The sequence below is a fragment of the Dama dama genome, chromosome 25, assembly GCF_033118175.1.
Source record: "Dama dama isolate Ldn47 chromosome 25, ASM3311817v1, whole genome shotgun sequence".
In the NCBI taxonomy this organism is placed as follows: domain Eukaryota; kingdom Metazoa; phylum Chordata; class Mammalia; order Artiodactyla; family Cervidae; genus Dama; species Dama dama.
Window position 1 is genome coordinate 38831039 of NC_083705.1, and position 25560 is coordinate 38856598.

General features: G+C 40.9%; 1 protein-coding gene across 4 annotated transcripts in view; it reads left to right on the forward strand.

The window, feature by feature from the left end:
• Positions 1-654: 654 nt before the first annotated feature.
• TMEM267 (transmembrane protein 267) overlaps positions 655-25560 on the forward strand; it is a 32872-nt gene continuing 7966 nt past the window's right edge. The window contains exons 1-4 of one of the 4 annotated variants that reach the window (XM_061129845.1): positions 655-774; positions 2795-2913; positions 13824-14212; positions 17359-19229. In XM_061129845.1, coding sequence (XP_060985828.1) covers positions 13901-14212; positions 17359-17694 — 648 coding nt within the window. In that variant the 5' untranslated portion in view covers positions 655-774; positions 2795-2913; positions 13824-13900 and the 3' untranslated portion in view covers positions 17695-19229. Of the gene's footprint in view, positions 775-838; positions 1370-2794; positions 2914-13823; positions 14213-17358; positions 19230-25560 lie in introns of those variants that run through there. The other 3 variants (XR_009690567.1, XM_061129843.1, XM_061129844.1) reach the window with 3 other exon arrangements.

Consider the following 25560-nt stretch of genomic DNA (forward strand, 5'->3'; position numbering starts at 1 on the left):
TCAGCAATAAATATGTTTAATAAGCTTTTAAGCTGTGCAGGTAAAATATGTATAATTTCCTCCCTCCTTAGCTCAGAACCAAGAGTGTGTCAAGCAATGAAAACTTCTATAGCAAAAACTAAGCCACACCTTAAGGTTCTGTGAGAGGCCTAGAAGTTTACCTGAGATGGAAGATTCCAATTTTCTACCGTCTCCTTCCACTATCTATCAGTATTGATACAATCCCAATGCTGCCCCTGCATTACATCCAACACTTGTTTTGAGAAAGCAGGTAAGAAAGAGAAAAAAATGTTCCTCTTTGAGTCCCCTCTTTTGGGCCAGTACTTCCTAGGGTAAAATGTCAAGCTAGATGTCTCCTTGGTGCTTGGAGAGCACCCACCACTCCCAAGGCGTGATGGGAACTGGCCAGACCTACTAAACACCTGCACCTTGTCAGCCCAGTTAATCAAGGTCAAGCTACCTTTTATGTTGTCTTTTTCGACTCGGGGGAATTAGTAGTCACGATTAAGCCTTCCGGCCTTGTCACTGCCGACCACAAGGAGCGGCCCCCAAAGTCCACCGCACAAACGCAGAGTAATTATCAAGAACTCCCCAAGGGGGCGGTGGAGCGCTACTAAAGTGCTTCAGGCCTGCAAAGTCGCGCAGTCTCGCGGAGTGAAAAACTCCTACGCCCTTCGTAAAGGATCCTTTGCAGGAAGTCGGAAATATCTCAATACACCCGGGACAGCCGGTGTCTCCGAGCTCAAGCGTCTAAGGCCACGCTTCCCACATTTGGTGAGGTTAACTACGTGTCTGTCCCCGCTTCCCGCCGCAGCTTGGGTGCGCTGTGGACAGCTGCGGCTAAGCCGAAAAACAAATCCTCAGGTTCAAGATGGAAACCAACAAGTCACTTTTCACTTCCCACCCCACTGTCCCAAATGTCTCCTTTTGGGGAGCACGACTTTCGGGGTAACACGAGATACCCACCCTCTCATCTAACGAACACTAAAGCAGCGTTCCGGTCGGCTGGGGAATGGAACCAGTATCCCGGCGTCCTCTCGATTCCCGTAACGACGTAGGGGGGAGTGGTGAGGTGACGTGGCCGCTCTGGCCTGCGGCCGGCATCTCTATAGTACCGACAGGACGGTGGAGAGGGTATTAGGGGGCGGGGCCGGGGCCGCAGTTCGCGTCGCAGGCTTGCTTCTGCGGGCGGAGCAGATGGTGGTTGCCTTTGGTCCTCAGCGAGAAACGGACTGTATGGACGCCGCGAAACTGCGTCCTGAGGTGCGAGGCCGGAAGCGGGGACCACTTGAACCTGAAAGTCTAGAAGATCCAGGTTCCCGGTGGGGAAGGCGTGCCGGGGCGTCAGGCGCACGGGACCCGGGAGCAGGTGAAGTGTGGTCGACCGGCAGTGGCCCGGAGCCCTTCGGCTTTGTCGCGCCTTTGAGATCCCATAGGCGTCCAGCCCTCATCTAAGCTCCGCGCCCCTTGCGTTTCCTTGGGTCTGGACGGGGTGCCGGCGCTTTTGCCTGAGTTGCCCATTGCCATCCTTACCCGACACGAGGGCCCTTAATACGCCCCCGGCTCAAGTGCTTAGTCGCTCAGTCGTGTCCGGCTCTGTGCGATCCCATGGACTGTAGCCCGCCAGGCCCCTCTGTCCACGGGATTCTCCAGGCAGGAATACTGGAGTGGGTTGCCGTGTCCTTAAGAGGATCTTCCTGACCCAGAGACTGAACCTAGGTCTCGTGGTTTAGCAGGCGCGTTCTTTACCATTAGCGCCACCTGGGAAGCCCTGAAGGCCCCATAGTTGATGGCATTATACTGTAATGGAGATGGTGTGTGGTAGAGTTTTGGCTGTTGCAGAAAGTGTCTCCTGCAAGTCATGGAAATTTATGATCTGAGTAACTGGAGGTTATGGCAGATATCATTACAAATAGTATCTTTAGTTCACAGGCTGAGGATTGCTAACTTGTTTTCTCCTTGTATTAGTATAATGAGATATTAAACACCTTCAGCACATTAGCTTCATGCATGACAAGTTTAAAAGAAAATTACAATTCTCGTAATGAACTTGCCCAACAAAAGTGAATATGTAAAATAAACATAAAGCTGTTTTACAGTTTAAGAGGTTCTAGAGCCCATTCTGTTTATGGGGGAGGAGCAGGAAGTGGGGAAACAGGAAGAAGGGAAATGAAGACAAATGGGACACTTGGGTGTTCTCAATTCAGTCGTTTAGTCCTGTCAGACTCTGCGACCCCATGGACCACGTCACTCTTTGCGACCCCATGGACTGGGTGTTCTTATCAGAGGTAATAAGAGGAAGTACACCTATTAAATTTCTTACACCCAGAATCTATTCTATACATCTGCAACAATAGTTTCAGTGGAATAGATGTTCCAGTTGTGTGTTTCTGGGGCCGTAATTATACCTTTCTTGAAAAGAGAAACTACTGTTTTAGCTATCCATGCTGCAAAACAGACTACCCCAAAGCTTTTAGGCTTAAAAGAGTAAACAGTTACTACCTCACTGTATCTTTGGGCCAGGATTTTTGGAAGAGGCTTAGCTGGGTGGTTCTGCTCAGGGTCTCAAAGTTGTAGTTCTAGATATTGGCAGGGCTGCAGGCATCTGAAGGCTTGACTGGGGCTGAAGGATCTGCTTCAGAGTTTACTCAAGTGTGCTTTTTATTTCTCTCTCATCAAGCAAGCTGTTTACACCTTCCATTTAAAATGCAATTTGTGTCACCCTATTATGTGTATCTGTTCCTATTCATAAACTACTGTATAGTTATTTTGTAAACAATTTTTTCTTTTTCAGATCACTTTAAACTTGGATCATCATTTAAATACTTTAAGTGATCTTGTTTTATTTTGCTCATGACACTTTATTAGCTACCTGGTCATTTTTGTGTCTGAATTCATCAAGTAAAATACACGGTGAGTAACATTTAAATATATTTATTGATGGTTGAAAATTGTTTAGTGAGTAAAAAAAGATGGATGTAATGAAATGGCTTTACAGAGACATGATGCAATTTGCAGTTAGGTGGATGATGACCTTTTATTTCTGTGTGCTTTCTGGGATGAGATTTGACAGTGAATCTGTAATTAAATGCATATAGAAGCAAAGTTTGAATGGCAGAAGAGCTGTTTTGTTAGGCCTCTGTGTATACTGTGCCCAGCCTACGTTCTCCTCACACTCATCTGGAGAACCTGACTGGCCGCCTTTCTCCTCAGGACTAATTTACAGGCCACAGCTTACTGAAGGAGGGCGATGTTGTTGATGGTGTGGCACCTCTCTGGCTTGGTCATTAATTCAAGCTTTGTGTGTCCCAGTTTCCATCCAGCTGAGTGGATAATGATGTTATCCTTGATTCAAGGAATATTTTATAAACTTTATATATACTGAGCCTTTAAACACATTGACATCTTTATCCATTCAGGTGTCAAATGCTTACTTTGCAAAGTAGACACAAATGATTCATGACTTATGGAGCTATAAATCTTAAGGTATATAGAAAGGATTCATGACCTTGGAGGTCTCTTGCATTTTGGTTGTATTTCTTGGTTGAAAATACCTTGAAATCATTATTTCCTAATCTTGGAAGAATCTGTAGACTATAACTCAATCTTTGTGCTTTAGAGAATAATTTTCATTTTTTCATTTTTGCAAATGATTAAGAATTTGAGGGAGTTTCCCTGGTGACTCAGTAGTAAAGAATCTGCTTGCCAATGCAGGAGACAAGAGTTCAATCCCTGGGTTGGGAAGATCCCCTGGAGAAGGAAATGGCGACCTACTCCAGTATTCTTGCCTGGGAAATCCCATGGACAGAGGAGCCTGGTGGGCTATAGTCCATGAGGGGGTCACAAAAGAGTCAGACACGACTTAGGGACTAAACAACAACAAAAGAATTTGAGGATTGTTGTAGGGTCCAATATCATTAACAAAATAGTTGTTATCTACAAAGCAAGTATTCTTCACACTATTAAAAATATTAATGGAACCTTCATAAATTTATTTCATCTAGAGATATGGAACTCTTTCATATAGACTTTTCATGTGCCAACCAATACATAAATGTGAATACATTATTTTTATATTGTACTATAAATTGGACTTATGAGATTTGTATACAACTTTACAGGTTCCCAGGTGGCACTGGTGGTAAAGAACCTGCCTGCCAGTGCAGGAGATGTAAGAGACACAGGTTCAGTCCCTGGGTTGGGAAGATCCCCTGGAGGAGGGCATGGCAGTCCACTCTGGTATTGTTACCTGGAGAATCCCATGGACAGAGGAGCCTGGCAGGCTACAGTCCATAGGGTCACACAGAGTCGGACACAACTGAAGTGACAGCATGCATGCATGCATACAACTTTATTAATGTTTATTAATGTTGTATATTCTAACATTTTCTTAATATTTATAATGTTATAAATATATTTCTACATTTTAAAAAATTACACTTTTATGAAGCTGAGTTTATCATTGTGGTCTGAGTTTAATTACTTCTAACTAACTTTTCAGAGGAGTTTTATTGGTTTTGTGTTCATAATATTGAAAATTTGGGGGAAATCAAAGAAAGGAAAAAAATAATGATCACATGTAAGCCCACCAGTGACAGACAAGCTGAATGAACAGTCTCCCAGGTTTTTTACACGTATGTATGTATTTTTAACAAAAATTTAATATTTTATGTATGATTTTAATAGGATACCTTTAAAATTTTAATATCTAATATGTCAATAAATTGGGGAATAAGTATTTTTTAATGACTGCATAATAATATGGAATTTATTTCAGTAGTCCTGTATTTTGGGCACATAGTTTCTAACTTTTCCTCATAAACAATGCCATGCTGAACATCCATGTGTAACTCTTTGTATTTATCTAATTAGTTTCTTAGGATAATTTTGTAGAAATGGAAATGCTGAGTCAAAAGTATTTGCTCATTTATTAATCATTTTTGGTACATATTATCAAATTATTTGAGAAAAGTTATGCCAATTTATACAACTGCTAATACTCTATTAGGGTGATCATTTCCCCACCATTAACAGATCATTAGCAATCTTTTGTCAATCTTAGATTGAAATCTCATTGTTTTAAATTAAATTCAATTGATTACCAATAAGGTTGAAATACTTTAATACTTTTCTGGATCTTTGTATTTCTTCCTTTTCCTAATTGCCTTTTCTTAGACATAGCCACATTATTATTGAGATACTTACTTTTTCGTTTTTATCTGACTGCATCAGGTCTTCGTTGCAGCCCTCAGGTCTTCATTGTGTCTTGTGGGGTCTTTCATTGTGGTTCACAAACCCTAGCTGTGTGTGGTATGCGGACACCAGAGCTCATAGGCTCAGCAGCTGTGGCCTGGGCGCTCAGTTTCTCTGTGGCATGTGGGATCTTAGTTCCCTCTGACCAGGGACTGCACCTGCATCCCGTGCATTGCAAGGCGGATTCTTAACCACGGGACCGTCAGGAAGGTCCCATCTTCTCATTAATTTTAAAAACCCTTTGTAAAGTAAGGCTTCTTATCTTTCTCCATCATAAATGTTCAAAATTTCCTCCATGTATTAGTGTTTAACTTTGCCATGCATGAGTTTACATTTTTATACAGTCATGTCTATCAGTATTTTTAAAATATTTTTGAGCTCCTCTCTAAAAGTCTAGCCAGCTGAACTTTGTAGAAGTCTGTTTACAAATTCATGTAAATATCCCAAGTTTGATAGCAAACTGATTACAAAAGCTCTCTTGACTGTGGAAAATTTCCAGGCAGCTAGTCAGTCAAACTGATTCCCTCTCTTAATTTAACCAGAGAAATGGTCTATATTATTAATATAAAACTCTAATCCTTGTGAATGTGACATTTTGAAATCTAAAGTTGTTTAAACAACTCTGCCATATAAAACTGAGCATTGCACAGATGATCCAATCTCAGGTTTCACCTGATGATTGACTCTTCAGTACTACTTAGCAATTAAAGCCTTTTGTAACAGACCCATTACCATTGCAGACTCAGCATAGTATACTTTTGAGATTCCTCTTCTAATGTGTGTAGAAGGAGAAAAGAACCACTTTCTACTAGTTATGCTGAAAAGGCCAAATACTATCTTTTCCAGCCTCCCTTGCAGCTAGGGAATGGGCATGTGATTTAGGCCCAGCCAGTGCCCAACTCTGAATTTTGTATTGAGAGCAAAAAAACAGAACTCCAAGAATCTTTATAACAGCATCAGATGAGGCAGAACTAGCAGCAATGCCAATGATAATATCTGGTGATGGGTTAAGCAGTGTAAGCTGGGTTCAGGGGCAGGGAGGTCTTCACTGCAGGTGTCTGGTGTCATGTGCACTCAGTGCTTGAGGCATAGTTTGAAACTTGTTTCTTGAAACCTGGCAAGACTGTGATTTCCCAATATCCTTTTAATAAATGCTTTTTGCTTTTATTGCCAGAGTGCTTTCTATTCCATGCACTTAAGAAACCTAACTGACACAAGATCTGAGTAAAATAATAATTGTTCCTTACCAGTTTGGAATGGTACACACATTTCCCCCTTCTGGAAACACACACTTGATCTGTCTCAGATTTTGGGTTCACTTTTCAGTGTTCACATCACTGCTTTTGCAAGTTTGCTTGCTAAGTCTATTCAGCCATGTCCTTGCAACCCAATGGACTGTAGCCTGCTAGGCCCCTGTGTCCATGAAATTCTCCAGGCAAGAATACTGGAGTGGCTTGCCATTTCCTTCTCCAGGGGTACTTCCCAACCCAGGGATCAAACCTGCTTCTCTTTTGTCTCTTGCATTGGCAGGTAGGTTCTTTACCACTAGTGCCACCTAGGATTGAATGCCAGTCTGAAAACATTCTGTGAAGCTGCTAAAAGAAAATCCCTGTTATAATTTTGATTAGAGATACATTAAATTTATAGATTAATTTGAGGACAGTAATACCATCCATCTGGTCTCCTTAATAAAATGGTCTGGCTCTTTTATCAGTGAAGTTCCATCAAAGAAGCAAAACTACTTTGCATGCTAATGAATAAGAAAGACCTTCTGTAACTGTAGGGACTGAGTGAGCAGGCTGTTGCCTCTGAGTCTGTTTTTGGGCGTGAAGCATGTCAGCTAGACAGTTGGGAAGGGAAGGTGGATGTGGGTGAGAACAAGGACATTGCAATCTGCATTGACTTCTCACCAGCTTCAGTTTTGATGCTGTGGGTGACCTGCAGGAGAGGCCCAGGACTTGGAGAGGGTGAAGGAAGATATGGTGGGAGCTGAGGAGCTGCAGGCCTAGCCTGCCCGTGACAGCAAGGTGAGCTGACAGATCAGCAAATACACGTGCAAGGCCCACAGTGTGTCCAGCACCAACCTTCAGAGTTAAAAAATATGGCCGCTGCTTCACGTCTGCTTTCCAAGTTCCATGTACAGAGGCTCCTGTAGCCAGCACGACACATAACGAGGAAGGGGATTCTGGGAAGTGTACTTCCAGCTTAGCTGGAACATAGCACAAAGCCACAAGAGCTCTACATAGCTGATTGACATAATACAGTTCTGTCATTTTCTTCACACGCAGTGCATTATCTGTTTAGTTTATTCTTGATATTTGAGTTTTTATTGCTGTTATGAATGTTCATTTTCTGGTAGTTTCCCCTTTTGATTATTGCTGGTATATTAATAATTTATCTTGAATTAGCCACCTTTTGCAACTTAAATTCTAGGCTTGGCTAAGCCACCTTTTGCAACTTAAATTCTAGGATAGGCTAAGTTGCTTCAGTTGTGTCCAACTCTGTGCAACCCTATGGACTATAGCTTGCCAGGCTCCTCTGTTCATGGGTTGCTCCAGGCAAGAATACTAGAGTGGGTTGCCATGCCCTCCTCCAAGGGATCTTCCCAACCCAGGAATCAAACCCACACGCATCTCTTATGTCTCCTGCATTGACTGGCGGGTTCTTTACCACTAGCAAGACCTGGGAAGCTCTAAATTCTAACAATTTTCAATTTATTATCTTGTATAGGCAATCATTTCACTTACAAATTAATGTAATTGTCTTTTTCTTCCTGAGGAGTGTAATGATACATTTTCACTCTCTCTCCCTCTATCTCTTCTGAGAAATGGAGTGAAAGTGTTAGTCTCTCAGTTGTGTCGATTCTTTGTGACCCCATGAACTGTAGCCTACCAGGCTTCTCTGTCCATGGACTTCTCCAGGCAAGCATACTGGAGTGGGTTGCCATTTCTTACTCCAGGGGCTCAAACCCTGGTCTCCTGCATTGCAGGCAGATGGAAACCCCAAGAAATGGAGTATTTTCTGCCAGTAAACAAGGATATCACAGTCATCATCCACTCCAGTTCTCCATTGTGAATTCCTGAGCCCTAAGGGAACTCAAATTCACTGCAGATGGTGATTTCAGCCATTAAATTAAAAGACACTTACTCCTTGGAAGGAAAGTTATGACCAACCTACATAGCATATTAAAAAGCAGATACATTACTTTGTCCACAAAGGTCCATCTAGTCAAGGCTATGGTTTTTCCAGTGGTCATGTATGGATGTGAGAGTTGGACTATAGAGAAAACTGAGCACCAAAGAATTGATGCTTTTGAACTGTGTTGTTGGAGAAGACTCTTGAGAGTCCCTTGGACTGCAAGGAGATCCAACCAGTCCCTCCTAAAGGAGATCAGTCCTGAATATTCATTGGTAGGACTGATGTTGAAGCTGAAACTCCAATACTTTGGCCACCTGATGCGAAGAGCTGACTCGTTTAAAAAGACCCTGATGCTGGGAAAGATTGAGGGCAAGAGGAGAAGGGGACAACAGAGGATGAGATGGTTGGATGGCATCACCAACTCAATGGACATGGGTTTGGGTGGACTCCAGGAGTTGGTGATGGACAGGGAGGCCTGGCGTGCTATGGTTCATGGGGTCACAAAGAGTTGGACACGACTGAGCAACTGAACTGAACTGAACGGAAACAGCAAGTAATAAGTCATTGGTGAAAAACATAAAGCAAGAGATGTACATTAAAATGGTATATAACATAACCACATTTAAGAGTGTATTCCAACATCAAACGGCAAAGTTCAACAATGCAAAACTGCAATTACTTTTGCACCAGCCTAATACCACTGCTGCTTCATTGTGTTTGTGTTTTCTAGATAGATATTTTTCTCAGCTCTTTATTTTCTATATTGCTGAGACTTTTTGTTTGAGATGTTTTCTTATGAACAGTAACTTCATAGATGTTTCTTTCTTTTCCAAGCTGTCTCTTTATAGAGAAATTTAATACATTCATATTGATTATAGTATTTGTGTTTGACATGTTTGTTTTCTTTTTTATTTTTGGTGTGTAAGGGTGGGAGTAAAATTTTCTTCTTCATAGATTACTTTTCTACTTTGCTATATTGAGCAAGTTTTATGTATTTTTCTCTTCTTCCCATAAAAATTTAAAAGACCTGCCCCTTGATTATTTTTTCCCAAAACATTATATATAAGTGTTACAATTTCTAAGGTAAAAATCTTATAATTTATAATTGTCACATAGATGCTATAACTTAGTTATGTTTAGAGTTCCTGTTGTCATAATCCTCTTCTCTCAGAGCTCTGTAATTGTTGTCCAACAATGTTTGGTGTTGGTGTTAATTACATTCTGTTTCTTTTGCAGATAACTGTTGTTGTTGTTTTGGGTCTTAAGGATTTTCTCTCTATTTATTTTTTAATATTTATAATTATTTTTTATTTGGCTGCTCTGAATCTTAGTTGCAGCATGTGGGATCTAATTCCCTGACCAGGGATCAAACCTGGGCCCCCTACATTGGGAGCATGGGGTATTAGCTACTGGACCACCAGAGAAGTCCCTCTCCTTATTTTTTGAATTTATTTTTTCTTTCTTTTTTTTTTTTTTTTTGTTTTTTCTTTCAATGTCCAACTCTTTGTCCTTTTTTTTTTTTTTTTTTAAACGACTGACATCCGCCGGTACCAACTAAGAGCTTGTCTCTTTGTCCTTTTTTTCACCCTCAAACTTTTAGAAAATTCTTTGAATGTATTTTTATTAATTGTGTTTTTTGAAGCATTCATTTTACTCTGTGTTGCTTGTATTGACTTTTTATTTGGGCAGTCAGGTTTTTTATTTCCATAATCTCTTTCTTGTTTTCAGATTGCTCCTTACATGAAAGGCTACTATTGTTACTGACAATAAAGTATATTTTCCTAACTTTTTAACATCTTTATTGGAGTATAATTGACATATAATAAACTGCATATATTTAAAATGTGCAGTTTGATACATTTTGGTATGGGTATGAAACTATAAACCATGAAACTTACCACAATCAAGGTAATGAAGTAATGAATCTGTCTCTCCAGGTTTCTTATGCTCCTTTTTAATCCTTCCTGCCCCTCCTTTCTTGCATTTTCTAGAATTTTATATAAGTGGGATCATACTAGGTACTTTTTTAAAAAACATTTCTAGATAAGAAATTCAAACATAAAAGTAGAGTATAATGAACTAAAGTATGTTCATTACCTAAATGTAACAATTATAACATTTTCCCATACTTTATTTGCTTCTTAAAAATACTTTGTTTTATAACAGTTTTAGGTTTACAGAAAAGGTGAGCAGAGTAGAAAGTATTCCCATATATCCATTCTTCCTCTACACATTTCTCCCTATTATTAACTTTTTCCAAGAGTGTGGCATGTTTGTTTGGCTTCCGCAGTGGCCCCGCGGTAAAGCCTCTGCCTGCAATGCAGGAGATGCAGGAGATCTTCCCGGGTCAGTCCAGGAAGGTTACAGTCCACGGGGTTGCAAAGAATTGGACAAAACTGATCATGCACATACATTACATTACACACACACATTTGATACAATTAGTGAACAAGTATTGATATATTATTGACTAACGTCCACAGTTTACATTAGGGTTCATTCTTTGTACAGTTCTATAAGTTTTTGTGCTAAGTCGCTTCGGTCATGTCCAACCCTTAGTGACCCCATGGACTAGAGTATGCCAGGCTCCTCAGTCCAAGGGATTCTCTAGGCAAGAGTATTGGAGTAGGTTGCCATGCCCTCCTCCAAGGGATCTTCCTGACCCAAGGATGGAACCTGCATCTCTTTAGGGCTCCTGCATTGGCAGGTGGGTTCTTTACCACTAGTGCCACCTAGGAAGCACCCTATGGGCTTTTACTGTAGGCTTTTTTTTTTTTTTAATTTATTTTTTCCTCCCATATTTTGTTTATCCAGTTGGGTTCTTCCAGTTTGAAGCTAATGTTAAAAAAAACACAAAGCTGCTATGAGCATTGCTGTGCACGTCTTTGTGTGGATGTTTGCTCTCATTTCTCTTAGGTAAATGCCTAGGAATGGACTGACTGAGTCATATGGTAGGAGCATGTTTAACTTTCTCAGAAACTGGAAAGTGGTTGTATCATCTTACATTTCCACCAATAATGTATGAGAGTTCTGACTACTCCACATTTTGCCATCATTTGGAAATGGTCAGCCTTAAATTTTAGCCATTCTGATAGTTATGTTTGGAATCTCATTGTGGTTTTACTTTCCATTCCCCTAATAATTAATGATGTTGAGCATATTTCATGTGCTTATTGACCATTTGTATATCATCTTTGTAAAGTACCTTTTCAAATCTTTCATCCATCTTTGTATCAGCCTGTTTTTCTGTTATCATGTTTTCAGAATTCTTTATTCTGTGTAGAAATCCTTTATCAAATATGAAATATGCAAATATTTTCTCCCAATCTATGTCTTGTGTTTTAATTCTCTTAACATTGTCTTTCAAAGAGCACAAGTTCTTTAGTTTAATGAAGCTTAATTTGTTAACTTTTTAAACAATGGAGCTTTGATACTGCTACCAAGAACTCTTTGTATAACCCAAGGACAAAGATATCCTCCTGTGTTTTCTTCCAGAAGTTTTATAGATTTGTTTTACTTTTAGGTCTGTGATCCATTTTGAGTTAATTTTTGTATGGGGAGGAAGGTATGGACTGAGATTCATTATTTTTGCATATGGATATCCAGTTGTTCTAGCACCATTTGTTGAAAGGAGTCTTTTCTCCTTTCAAAGTCAGAAAGTCCTTTCTGACTTTCCTTTGCATATTTGTCATAAATCAGTTGACCATGCGTGTGGATCTCTTTGTGAACCCACTCTCTATTCTGTTGCATTGATTCATTTGTCCATCTTCATAATGGTACCACATTCTTGGTTACGTAGCTTTATAGTAAGACTTAAAGTCAGATGGTACAAGTCCTTCAACTTAGACCTTTTTAAAGGTCCTATTTTAGGTGTTTTGCATTTCTCTATAAATTGTTAGAATATATACAGTGATCTATGTATAGTTTTCATTACAGAATGGAAGTTGAATCATTCTCAATAAATCATTTAGTTAGTCTTTAATGCTCAGAACTAAGACACAACAATACAAAGCAAAAACTTCAGGTATCACACAATATTAATAACTTTAACTGGATAAGTGATCTCAATATTGTATGCCAGGTGAGCACTCAGAATTACAATTGCTTTTTTATGTCAGTTAAGGTTCTTTGGTTAGAGGTAACAGTAAGGAAAAGGGGACTTATTGAGAAAATCCTGAAGTAGCTCATAGAAGTGAAAGGTGAGTTGCAGGAACCAGGGAAGCTCTAAGAACCTTAGAGATTGGTCCTGAGGACTTGATGTCCTTATGATTCGTTTTTCCTAGGCTCTTCCATGTAGTTGAGTCTATGTTCTATAAGAAGTAAAGGAACTTTCTCCATCAGCTCCACTTGGAAAAATTCTGATAAGGAGCCTGATTGGCCCAGCTGGGGTCACCTTCTTCAGCAGAGTAATCACTACTATTCACTACTATAAAATTATTACTAATTAGTCATTGCTATTTAATCACTACTACTAGTAAGGGAGACAGTTCTAATTGATCAGCTGCAGAGTCTGGGTATTGTGATGAGCACTTTTCCCAAAGGAAGGTGATGCTGTTATCAGAAAAAAGTATGGAAAGCAGTTGCTGGGGTGGATGCCCACTACTCTGTAGTACACATTGCTGAAAGAAAGATTTGATGACTTCAAAGTAATAGATTAGTCAGCGGGTTTTCTTGAATTTCCCTTGATACACGCTACCATCTAAACGGTTGTTCCTACAAGGCTAGTCTTGTAGGACTTGTTCTCTTTGGGCCACGTGGCTTATTATATATAAACTTAAGAAATACTATTTCTTTCAACACTTGGAAGATTCTAAGACAGTATATCATAAAATGTTCTCACTGCACACACTCAAAGGTAGCCATGTGAAGTAATGGATATGCTAACTGTATTATGATCATTTCACCATATATATGTATATTAAATCATCACATTCTGCAGCTTAAACTTACACAGTGCTGTGTATCATTTATATCTCAATAAAGCTGGGGGGGGGGGATGAAATTACAGATAACAGTTAAAGAAAAAAGGCCTTTCCTGGTGGTACAGTGGGTAAGAGTCCACCCGCCAATGCAGGGGACTCGTTTGGTCCCTGGTCTGGGAAGATTGTACATTCTGCAGAGCAGCTAAGCCCAGCTGCCACAACTGCTGAAGCCCCTGTGCCTAGAGCCTGAGCTCCACAAGAGCAGCCACCGCGGGGAGAAACCCCTGCATCACAACTAGAGAGGAGCCCCCGCTCGCCACAGCTGGAGAGAAGCCTGAGCAGCAGTGAAGTCCCAGCATGGCCAAAAATAAGCAAACAGTTAAAGAGAAGAAATACCAATTTTTACAACTTGATTTTATACTTCTAGAATTACTGCTGGTATTTTTAAATTTATGTATCATATGGCATCCCATAGTCTTCATTAATATTTTTCTCTCCTTTCTATTTTAGGATGACTGGGAATGTACACAGGAACGAGCTGTCTGTTTTGTGATGGCGCTTAGCATGTGCTGACGTACTGCTCTGCGATGGCATCGGAGACTGAGAAGTCTCATGCTTTACTCCAGTCGTGCAGCACTGAATCTCTTCTTTCCAGCCTTGGTCTGGGCTTATTCTGCACAGTAGCTGACAGACTTCTTCAGTTTCCCATAATTCAACAAAATGCCTGGCTTCGTGCACTTTCAGATAACTCAGTACACTGCGTGATCGGCATGTGGTCATGGGCAGTAGTCATTGGAATCAGGAAGAAGACTGACTTTGGAGAAATCATTTTAGCTGGGTTTTTAGCCTCTGTTATTGATATAGACCACTTTTTGCTATCTGGATCCCTGTCTTTAAAGGTAAGAAGCCTATATGTTTAATTTTTCTGGCCTTTGATTTCTTTGACGCCATGATATTGATATTTATAGCATCAGTTTAGTTAGAGCTAGAGAAGATTAGCCTTATTTTAAAATAAGAAAGCCCATTCATCCAACTTTTTTGAGCACCCAACACTTTCCTGAGGGTTCAGATATGTTACTGACCATATTATATCACATCAAAAAGTGCCATGGATGTGCCCAGAACAAAGGTTCAATAACTGTAACTGAGGGGCTCCATTCTGGCTTTATAGGAGATGTTTTAGCCAAGTCTTTTTTTTTAATTGAAGTATAATTGATTTCGAATGTTAATTTCTGCTGCACAACAAAGTGGTTCAGTTAAACATGTATACATACATTCTTTTTAAAAAAGATATTCTTTTCCATTATGGTTTATTGCAGGATACTGAATAGAGTTCCTTGTGCTATCCAGTAGGACACTGTTGCTTATCCATTGGCCAAGTCTTGCAGGAAAGATTAAGTTCTGTGCTGTCCTATGCTCAGTTGCTCAGTCGTGTCTGACTCTTTGCAACCTGTGGACTGTAGCCCACCAGGCTCCTCTGTCCATGGGATTCTCCAGGCAAGAATACAGGAATGGGTTGCCATGCCCTCCTCCAGGGGATCTTCCCAGCCCAGGGATCGAACCCATGTCTCTGGCATCTTCTGCATTGCAGGCAATTTCTTTACCTGATGAGCCACCTGGAAAGCCCATTAGCACACTGAGACCCCCTAAACCTTGTTCCCATTAATTCATGGTATCAGAATGTGGAGAAGCAAACCTACAGACCTGTCTCCTGACTGCCTTCATAAGGCTTATATCTGGTGTTATCAACTGCACACAGGCCTCCTGAATGCATGGTTTCTCCAGCTCTGTAGAGCCTCTCAAACTGCTTCTGTAAGTGACGTATGCAGTAAGCAAGGGCACCAATATAAAGACAAATGCTAATTGAATAATACCGGAGCAGCATTTCACATACTCCTGACAAGCACAGGATATGAACTAAGTGAAGAACAGAACCAGGAAAAATCATGTCTTAGAACAGGACTGGTAGGAATTTACCTATTTTTGCATGCGAGCTAAGTCATTTCAGTCATATCCGACTCTGTGTGACCCTACGGACTGTAGCCCACCAGGCTCCTCTGTCCATGGGGTTCTCCAGACAAAAATACTGGAGTGGGATGCCATGCACTTCTCCAGGGAATCTTCCCCACCCAGGGATGGAACCTCGATCTCTTAAGTCTCCTGTATTGCAGGTGGGTTCTTTACCACTGATGCAACCTGGGAAGCCCTATCTATTTTTACTTCTATGATTTTATGATATATCCTTCTTTTATTATTTACCTATGAATAAAGGTTCTGCATGAATATTTTAGGAATCAGGCAAGCAACAGAAGTATCTTGTTTCCTCCTTGTGTGTGTGTGTGTTAGTCGCTTGGTCGTGTCCAACTCTTTGCGACCCAGTGGACTGTAGCCTGCCAGGCTCCTCTGTCCATGGGATTTTCCAGGCAAGAACATTGGAGTGGGTTGCCATTTCCTTCTCCAGGGGATCTTCCCGACCCAGGGATTGAACCTGGGTCTCCCGCCTTGCAGGCAGACTACCGTCTGAACCACCAGGGAAGTTTCTTCCTTAGAAACTATTAATATAAATAGGCTTCACAAATGAAAGTGTGAATAGTCAATATCTGTCCACACATCCAGAGCATAACTACTAATCATCTCAACAGGAGGCTGTTGCTCTCCTCCAAGCAGTGACTACCATAGGTGCCCCCACCCCACCCTGTTGTTGGGGAGCATGTTATGCTGTGGTCATAGAACTTAAAACCCTGGTTTGATTCCTGGGTCAGGAAGATCCCCTGGAGAAGGGATAGGCTCCTCTCTCCAGTAGCTCCCTGATAGCTCAGATGGTAAAGAATCCACCTGCAATGCAGGGGACCTGGGTTCAATCCCTGGGTTGGGAAGATTCCCCCGGAGGAGGGCATGGCAACCCACTCCAGTATTCTTGCCTGGAGAATCCCCGTGGACTGAGGAGCCTGGCAGGCCGCAGTCCATGGTGTCACAGAGTCGGACATGACTGAGCTGCTAAGTACAGCATAGTGTAGAACTTAAAGGTAAAGACTAAAATGGCATAATGCAGAAATGTATTATGTTTTGACAAAATAGAAATAGGCAACTAAAAGTATGGAGAAGGGAGTGGGAATAAGAATGTAGAATAAACAAACTCTGATTGATGGTTAGCAAGTTGTTGTTGGCCAGTCACTAAGTCATGTCTGACTCTGCGACAGCATGTTCTGCAGCACGCCAGGCCTCCCTGTCCTTCATCATCTCCAAGAGTTTCCCATGGATCATTCAGGAATTAAGCCTGAAAAACTTCCATTTGTTTAGATGTTGACTACATTTTTACAATGGTTTAGAAATTCTATTGGTTTATTTAACTCAACTTTCAAATCATGTTCAATGATCTTTCTAATGCTTTTGTAAATAAATTGGAAAGTATTCAGGGCTAATATACAATAGTTACAACAAAAAATATTCCCCTTTTATGCATTTATTAATTGAAGAATGGAATGGAGTAGAAGCAGGATAGGGAAAAGGGATTAAGAGGTACAAGCTGCTAAGTATAAAATAATTAAAATACAAAGATGTAATGTACAGAGTAGGAAATATAACCAATATTTTATAACAATGTTAAATGGAATACAACCAATAAAAATATTGTATAGCTATGTTGTATATCTGAAATTAATATAGCACTGTAAATCAACTATATGTCACAGTTTTTTATGTTTAATTGAAGAGTATTTTATTCAAATGTGAGACTTTTTCATTGCTCTTAGAGGCCCCAAACAATTCTTTAAAACTCCAAATTTACTCTAACCATACATGTAGGATATAAATTGTATTGTGACTTTTCTGAGCACATAGTAGGAAACTTTAAAAAGTTAGTCATATGTTCTTGAGATCTTGATTTCATTTTTAGTGCAAAGTGTATTTGGAGGTGACATAGAAAATGTTCCCTTTGCATTTCCAGTAGCCCGCAGGAAAACACGTACTTATGATGTTAGGCAGCATTTATAAAGTGTTGTTTGCCAAGAAGGAGATGACCCTAGCCATCGCTTTCTCCCTGCAGGCTGCTCTGAGTCTTCCACGACGCCCTTTCCTTCACTGTTCTACTGTGATCCCCACTGTGGTTCTGACCCTAAAGTTTACAATGCACTTTTTCAAGCTCAAAGACTCATGGTGCTTTCTTCCCTGGATGTTATTTATATCCTGGACCTCACACCACATCCGAGATGGAATTCGCCATGGCTTGTGGATATGCCCATTTGGAAAAACTTCTCCTTTGCCATTTTGGCTTTATGTAATAATCACATCATCTCTACCTCACATCTGTTCACTCGTTATGTATTTCACAGGGACCAGACAAATGATGTCTTCAAAACATGGAATTCATATTGATGTGTGAGATAACCACATGGCAGTCTTTGAGAACCACTGGTTGAGACAATGACAACCAACATTAAAGTGAATTTAAAACACATATTAGGTACTTATATTAATTATTGTAATTCCTAAATCCTCTTGCTCAGGAGGCATGTACATTTCTTAAAAAATTATCTTATTTGTTGTATTCCTTTCTTCTATAACACTGTAGTGTAATATCAGAGTTTCATTCACTCCGTGGTATATTTGATTATTTCTTTTGTTTATCTGGCTTTACTAATGTTATTAGATTAACATCCAATTAAGTTTTCTGGAAATATACCTTTAAGGTAATTCATTTCCTGATGAAAAACAGCTCAAATTTTAGGATAATTAATTTGTGGAACGTTAGCATGTTATTTGGATCCAAGTTTTCCTGAGATATTGAAACAATAAAATGGGCAAAGTAAATGAGATTATGAATAAGATGTATAATGAATGCTAGCGTTTCTTCACTTCATATGTTTTGATCCTGACTCATTTGCCAAGTGCTTTAGTGAGTTGTGATTACGGGAAGAAACTGCTTTAGTGCACTTATAATATTCTTAAAAGACAATAGCATCAGACCTAGTTATTGTTTCAGAAATAACTTTGGGAAATTATTATAACATGTTGGCTGTCGTAACAGTCTACTGAAGTATGATTTTTCAGTATCTTTGCCCTCAAATCTCATGTGTTGGAGTTTTAACTGTTTTGAAAAACATAACTAAACTTAACAAAATATTTGTTTAAAGTTAACATTAACAAAATATTGATACTTGACCCATCACCGTAGAATTCACAAGAAAGGACCTAACCAATAATGTCATTTCAAATGTAAGCTCCTGAATGTGCCATTAAAATTGCTTTAGTTGCTATCAATTTGTTTACATGCTATTCTAAAATCTATACCAGCTAAATCATTTTTTAAAAATTTGCCTGATACTGAGAGACAATTTTTTTTCCCCCCAAAAAAGGAGTATTAAGAGATTGGCTTTTTCCTCTGTTCTTTAAGTTGATCTTCTGTTAAAAATGATTAACCTTCATTGGAGAAGGAAAATTGAGTTGCTGTAAGTTTTACATTTGCAGTTTAATGTTACTTTGATATAAGTCAGTGTCCCCAAAGCACCTGTTTTTGTTTTTGTAGCATTTGTACTAGCTGCTGTCTTCAGATTTGCTTACACGTTTGAGTTTGTAATGCTGGTGATTTTGTGCCTTAATCTCTGAGAAGTGATGAAGCAATGCCTTATCCAAAGCAGATTTTTCTTATTAAGTTAAACAGAGTTCTGTAAATTGTTATAAAGAGTCAGGCTGTTTAGTTTTTCTTCTTTTTGTTAACTAATTGGTTGCAATCTGTTATACTTTATAAAATAATTCACCCTTACCACCCATTCTTGTCTTTCCAGAGCAATTACTGTGTCAATTTGGTTGGTTTAATAGTATACATTATATAGTGGGGGTAAATTGATTAAGGTAGAGATTTTTTAAAAGCATATGATTTTAGAAATCCATGGAAATAAAGTTATCTTGTGTAATTTTTCTGACTGAATTACAAAACTCTCCCTTTTTTCCCTTCTCTGTATTAAACAAATTAATATCATAAAAATATAGGGCCTTAAATAAGAATGTCACATGGGCATTTTGGGGGTTGTCCTAACTTTATTAGAGTGGGAACTCACTTTGACCATGTCTCCTTGCTTAAACAGTAACTTCAGATTTTAAGTGTGGGTTTATCTTTGTTCCTACCTCTACCATCAGAAACATTTATTGTCCTCTGAGTGATCTCTGAAAGCAGTGGCTGTAACCTGTAGGGATGTAGTGACCAAGTTCTCATGCCACCATTTTGTTCCTTCTCTTAGTGGAAGAGCTTATGTCAATACAACTTATGTTCTGTCTTCCTTGTACGTGTGTGTTTTCTCTATTCTCTAGACATTCTCCTTTCTTGTAATGTTTCTCTCAACTATATCACTGATCTGACTGCCCAGCCTACTGTTTTCTTGAGCCATTTCCATTATGCTGGCTACTCAGGAAAACTTCCACCAATGAACTGTTTTCTATTCATCCCAGGGCTACTTTCTTTTAGCAGTAGACTAAGAACCCCTGTAGTGTATGGGTTAAAACTCCCATTTATCCTCACTTCCCTTCTTTAACTTAGACCTCTCTTCTCCCAGGCAGCCTCTTCCTCCCAATCAGGCACATACTTCTTGGCTCCTTTCTCTTTTGGCTGGTGGAACAATTACTTAGTCTTTTCCCATTTTCCCAACTGAAGGAGAGAGGAATAGGGGCTGTTCTGGTACATGCTCACTACTGTCACAGCTAAACTTTTTATCCATCACAATTCTCAGTCTGCTTCATTTGATATCTCATTATATTATTTGCTCCAAATCCTCCTCACTCACTCCAACGACCTTCTTAAGACTCAAGCTTCACCTTCTTTGATGATATGAGCAACTGGGTCACTTTTTTCCTTTTATTTTAACCTTGATTTTATCTTCGGTCTTCAGATGACCCAGAAAGCTAGACTTCAGTATCTCCTCTTCTTCTGTGCCACTGACTCTCATCACATCACATCGGCCATCCACCAGGACAACAGGCCTCCATGCCTCTTTTTCAGGTGACACTGCGCACCTCTGAGATCTCTAACTCTGTTTCCTTTTTCTAGACCAGTTGTTCTCTAACATACAACAGGATCACCTATGACGCTTATTAAAACAAGGACTGCTTGAGACCCACCCCAGAATCTGCATTTCCAGAAAGTTCCCAGCGGCTCTTGCTGCTGTTTAGGAGCCATCCTTTAAGAGCCACTACTCCAGACCCATCCTGTTTCTTTAACTTCATTTTCCTCCCATCCCTTCTCTTCAGTGATACCTTTAATTTTTTCTTAACTTTCCTTTATCAGCAGGTCCACTAGCCTGCTGCTGAAAGTGAAGTGAGTCACTCAGTCATGTCCGACTCTTTTGTGACCCCATGGACTCTACAGCCCATGAATTCTCCAGGCCAGAATACTCTGGAGCAGGTAGTTGCTGGGTACATTTAATTCTGTCCTGGCCCCTACGTGTGCAATGCTGTAAGTTACTATTGCAACACTGTAATACTCCAGACTTCCCTGTGTACTATCCAGTTAGTCAACCCAGAATAATCCTTAGTCTGCTTTCCCCAGTTCTTTCTCCTTAAGATCACATGTCTTTAAAGTAGTTATGGAACCACGCTGACTACAGTTCATGCCAACTAACTTCAACTGGGTATTTAGTACTTTGCTCACTGCCAAACAGTTTTTTTCCCAAAATGTTGTACTGGACAAGCCAAGGCTCAGAATATCTGTCCATGTTAGATGCAACCAGAAGCCAGGCTCAAAGCATTCCCCTGATCTGAGAAACTCTTGTTAATAATTAATCTCCACAGTTACTTTGCATAAATCCAAGGTATTGCCACATGTCTCCCTTGGCATTTTTTTACTTCCCAGGAATCATGATTATAACCAAAGGGTTTCTGAAGCATTTTACCCTTTTGACTGACCTTGCAAGCACCGATTAATGCTGCTTCAAGGTCTTGGCAACATTCAAATCCCATCAGCCCCAAGGCTGAACAGGAGGGGAATGTCAGATAAGGGCTCTAACACTCCAAATATTCTTCAGACATCTGTGTGAGCTCACCTAGAAAGCACCCATCTGAATTCACACATCCCTACTCATTCAGTATTCATTTGACTTAAGTACTGTCCAGGTTCTCAGATCAGCAGTATTGATGCCATGCTCATGAAGTGGAAGTCAGATGAAATTTCCATAAATATCTAGGTGATGATAAACTATAAAGTGTGGTATAAAGGTTATATAACAGACCATACCCAAAACCTTTGACTGTGTGGATCACAATAAACTGTGGAAAATTCTGAAAGAGATGGGATTTCCTAACCACCTGACCTGCCTCTTGAGAAACCTGAATGCAGGTCAGGAAGCAACAGCTAGAACTGGACATGGAAAAACAGACTGGTTCCAAATAGGAAAAGGAGTATGTCAAGACTGTACATTGTCACCCTGCTTATTTAACTTATATGCAGAGTACATCATGAGAAATGCTGGGCTGGAGGAAGCACAAGCTGGAATCAAGATTGCCGGGAGAAATATCAATAACCTCAGATATGCAGATGACACCACCCTTATGGCAGAAAGTGAAGAAGAACTAAAGAGCCTCTTGATGAAAGTGAAAGAGGAGAGTGAAAAAGTTGGCTTAAAGCTCAACATTCAGAAAACTAAGATCATGGCATCCGGTCCCATCACTTCATGGCAAATAGATGGGGAAACAGTGTCTGACTTTATTTTTCTGGCCTCCAAATTCACTGCAGATGGTGATTGCAGCCATGAAATTAAAAGACGCTTATTCCTTGGAAGGAAAGTTATGACCAACCTAGATAGCATATTAAAAAGCAGAGACATTACTTTGTCAACAAAGGTCCATCTAGTCAAGGCTATGGTTTTTCCAGTGGTCATGTATGGATGTGAGAGTTGGACTATAAAGAAAGCTGAACGCAGAAGAATTGATGCTTTTGAACTGTGGTGTTGGAGAAGACTCTTGAGAGTCCCTTGGACTGCAAGGAGATCCAACCAGTCCCTCCTAAAGGAGATCAGTCCTGGGTGTTCATTGGTAGGACTGATGTTGAAGCTGCAACTCCAATACTTTGGCCACCTGATGCGAAGAGCTGACTCATTTGAAAAGACCCTGATGTTTGGAAAGATTGAGGGCAGGAGGAGAAGGGGACAACAGAGGATGAGATGGTTGGATGGCATCACCAACTCAATGGACATGGGTTTGGGTGGACTCCAGGAGTTGGTGATGGACAGGGAGGCCTGGTGTGCTGTGGTTCATGGGGTCGCAAAGAGTTGGACATGACTGAGCGACTGAACTGAACTGATACACAGGGGTAATATAAAGCATTCATAAGAAATCCTATCAGGACCACAATGCATGCTGCAGAGGCCCTGCTCTTGGAAAGCCATGTGCAAATATCATAGTTCCGTCTTCCCGGACTTCATGGCTGTTTGCCCAGTCGATAACAATAGTCTCTCAGTGTTAGGCCTGTCCCATGGCCAGCAAAGACTATGTCGTTTCTCTAGATTCTAAACTGATTGGCACAGGGCTGTTCTTGGTCAGTCTGGCCTCACAGAGTGTTGCACAAGCCCCAGGCCAATCCTTCTGGGAAGGGCTCTGCCGCATTTCTGTTTTCAAATGTGTTTTGATTAATGAATTCAGCTATGCCATATCTTTTTTTTTTTTTTTTTTTAAGTTGTGGCATGCAAACTCTTAGTTGTAGCATGCGGAATCTAGTTCCCTGACCAGGCCCCTTCCATTGGGATCTCAGAGTCTTAACCACTTACTGGATCCCCAGGTGAGTCATGGCTCTGCCATTTCTAGCGTGTGAGACAGAGCAAACCACTCTGCAAACTGTATGTTCCTATCTTGACAGATCAACCCAAGTGAGATGGGATTAAATAACCCCCAAAGGTCTCTGAAAGGGTAATAATATTGCAGAAGAGTGAGAAGAAAGTAGAGATGGGGAGCCTGCCTATCTGGCCTGTGTATGATATGTGTAGCCTGTATTATTTGTCTCTTGCTGCTATAACAAATTACCGTTAGCTCAGTGACTTAAAACAGACAAATGTATTACTTTACAATTGTGTATGTCAGAAACCCCATATGGTCTCACTGGGCTGCAACCCAGACATTGGCTTGGATGCCTTCCACCTGGAGGCTCCACGGGAGGAGCAGTTCGCTTGCCTTCAGCTTCTAGGCTCCACCTGCACTCCTTGGCTCATGGCGCCGCCCGTCTTCAAAGCCAGCAATGGCAGGTCAGGTTCCTTTTCACACTGCACCTCTCTGCTCCTCTGTCCATGGTCATGTCTCCCTCTGACCACAGCTGGGGAAGATTCTCCGATCTAAGGGCCCAAGGTATTAGATTGCATCCATCTAAATAATCCAGGCTAACCTCCTCATCAAAGTTCTTCATCACATTATGAAGTCTCTTTTGTTGCATAATGTAACACTCATGGGTTCCAGGGATTAGGACATAGAGATCTTCAGGGCCATTATTCTGCTTGCCCTTTGAACTGAGCCCTGGTGTCTTTGAACAAGCCATTCGTCCTTTTTAAAAATCAGTGACAGGCCAGGTATTTTCCAAGACCCCCTTTCTGCTCTTTCTTTTTTTTTTAATGCCTGATCTCATTATTTATTATGGTTTGGCTGTGCTGGGTCTTCCTTGCTCTGTGGGCTTTTATCTAGTTGCAGTACGCAGGCTTCTCATTGCAGTGGCTTCTCTTGTGGAGCACAGGCTCTCAGCACTGACTTTAGTAGTTGTGGCTCCTGGGCTCTAGAGCACAGTCTTGATAGTTGTGGCACATAAGCTCAGCTGCTCCATGGCATTTGGTATCTTCCTGGACCAGGGATCACACCTGTGTCTCCTGCACTGTCGGGTGGATTCTTTACCCTGAGCCACCAGGGAAACCCTGCTCTTACTGCCCTTACTCCTCACCTCCTGTCCTAATCGTGGGTATCCTCACTTCCTGGGGGAAATGACCTCCAACTTGCCTTGTCTGAGTTAAATTTAACCTTGGGATAATAATGTCCTTTTTTTCCCCCAGCTAGTAACACCTCTGATTGTTATTTCTGTTTATTTTTTCCATGTAGAACTACCGAATCTTCATACAAATCCTTTCTGTATTCTCCGTGAAAAAAAAAAACTGTTTAATTCATAAAAGTCTTGGCCAGTTAAACATTCATCATTCCTCTGGGTGAAAATGAACACTGTACCAGCCCTGACATAACACTGGTTCAGTCAGCCGTGGAACAAATGTTTAATGTGTCCCTGCTGTATTGCAGGCCTTGCATTAAAAACTAATCTTCTATGGGTGAAAAGGACACTATCTCTATATTAAAAGAACAGCAAGGCTAGTGGTGGGGCATGCAGGAGACAGGAATTTTCAATACAGCGTGGTAAGTGCTGCTGTGAGCAGGGTCTCTGATGTCCCACTAGGGAAGAAAGGGGAGTTCCCTGAAACCAAATGAAAAGCAGGAGGGCCCCAGTGAAGGTGAGACTGAGGTGATGAGAGGGGGTGGAAGGCCCCCAAAGCCCAAGCAAACAGTGTTCACAAAAGCCTAGAGAGATTGCGGCTTGTAGATAATGTCAGCATTTGCTGGAGCAGGGTGTTTGAGGGGGGAGGTGGTGAGGGTTGATGGCAGTCAGCTGAAAACCTTGTTTACCTGTTAAGGAGCTGGAATTTATCCTGAGGGCAATGTGGAAGCATTGAAATATTTAAGTCTGAAGTTGGCATAATCAGCTTTGCCTTTTTTTCTTGGAGACTCTTAACTGGGAGTTAGATGCAAGAGTGACTGTGTTTTAATGGCTATCACGTAATCGTGTGGCCTTTCCATGAAGAACTTCGGAGGTAGAGGCATAGCAGCAGGAAGAAGCTTATGTACTCAGTACCACTAGCCTCTGAATCTGGCTATTCATAATCTAAGAATAAAACACTAGAAATACCATGTAAGCAAAATGACCCGTACCTTAAGCAGACCAGGGATGTGGTCCCTCTCCAGTTGACTGCAGCCCTTTGGTTCAGGTCTGAGCTCTCTGCATGGACCACTGGATTCTCTGCAGTGCCTAGAATGAACCGTGCTCTAGTCAGCTTTGTGCACGGGGCTAGAAGCCTTTTCCTTCCCCACTTAAGTGTCAGGGTAGCTCTTACTCTGCCTTCAAGACTCACCTCAATTGTGTCCCGTAGGTGCGAGTAGGTGCCTGCGTGTGGTTGCTCAGTCGTGTCCAACTCTGTGCCACCCCTTGGACTGTAGCCCACAAGGCTCCTCTGTCCATGGGATTCTC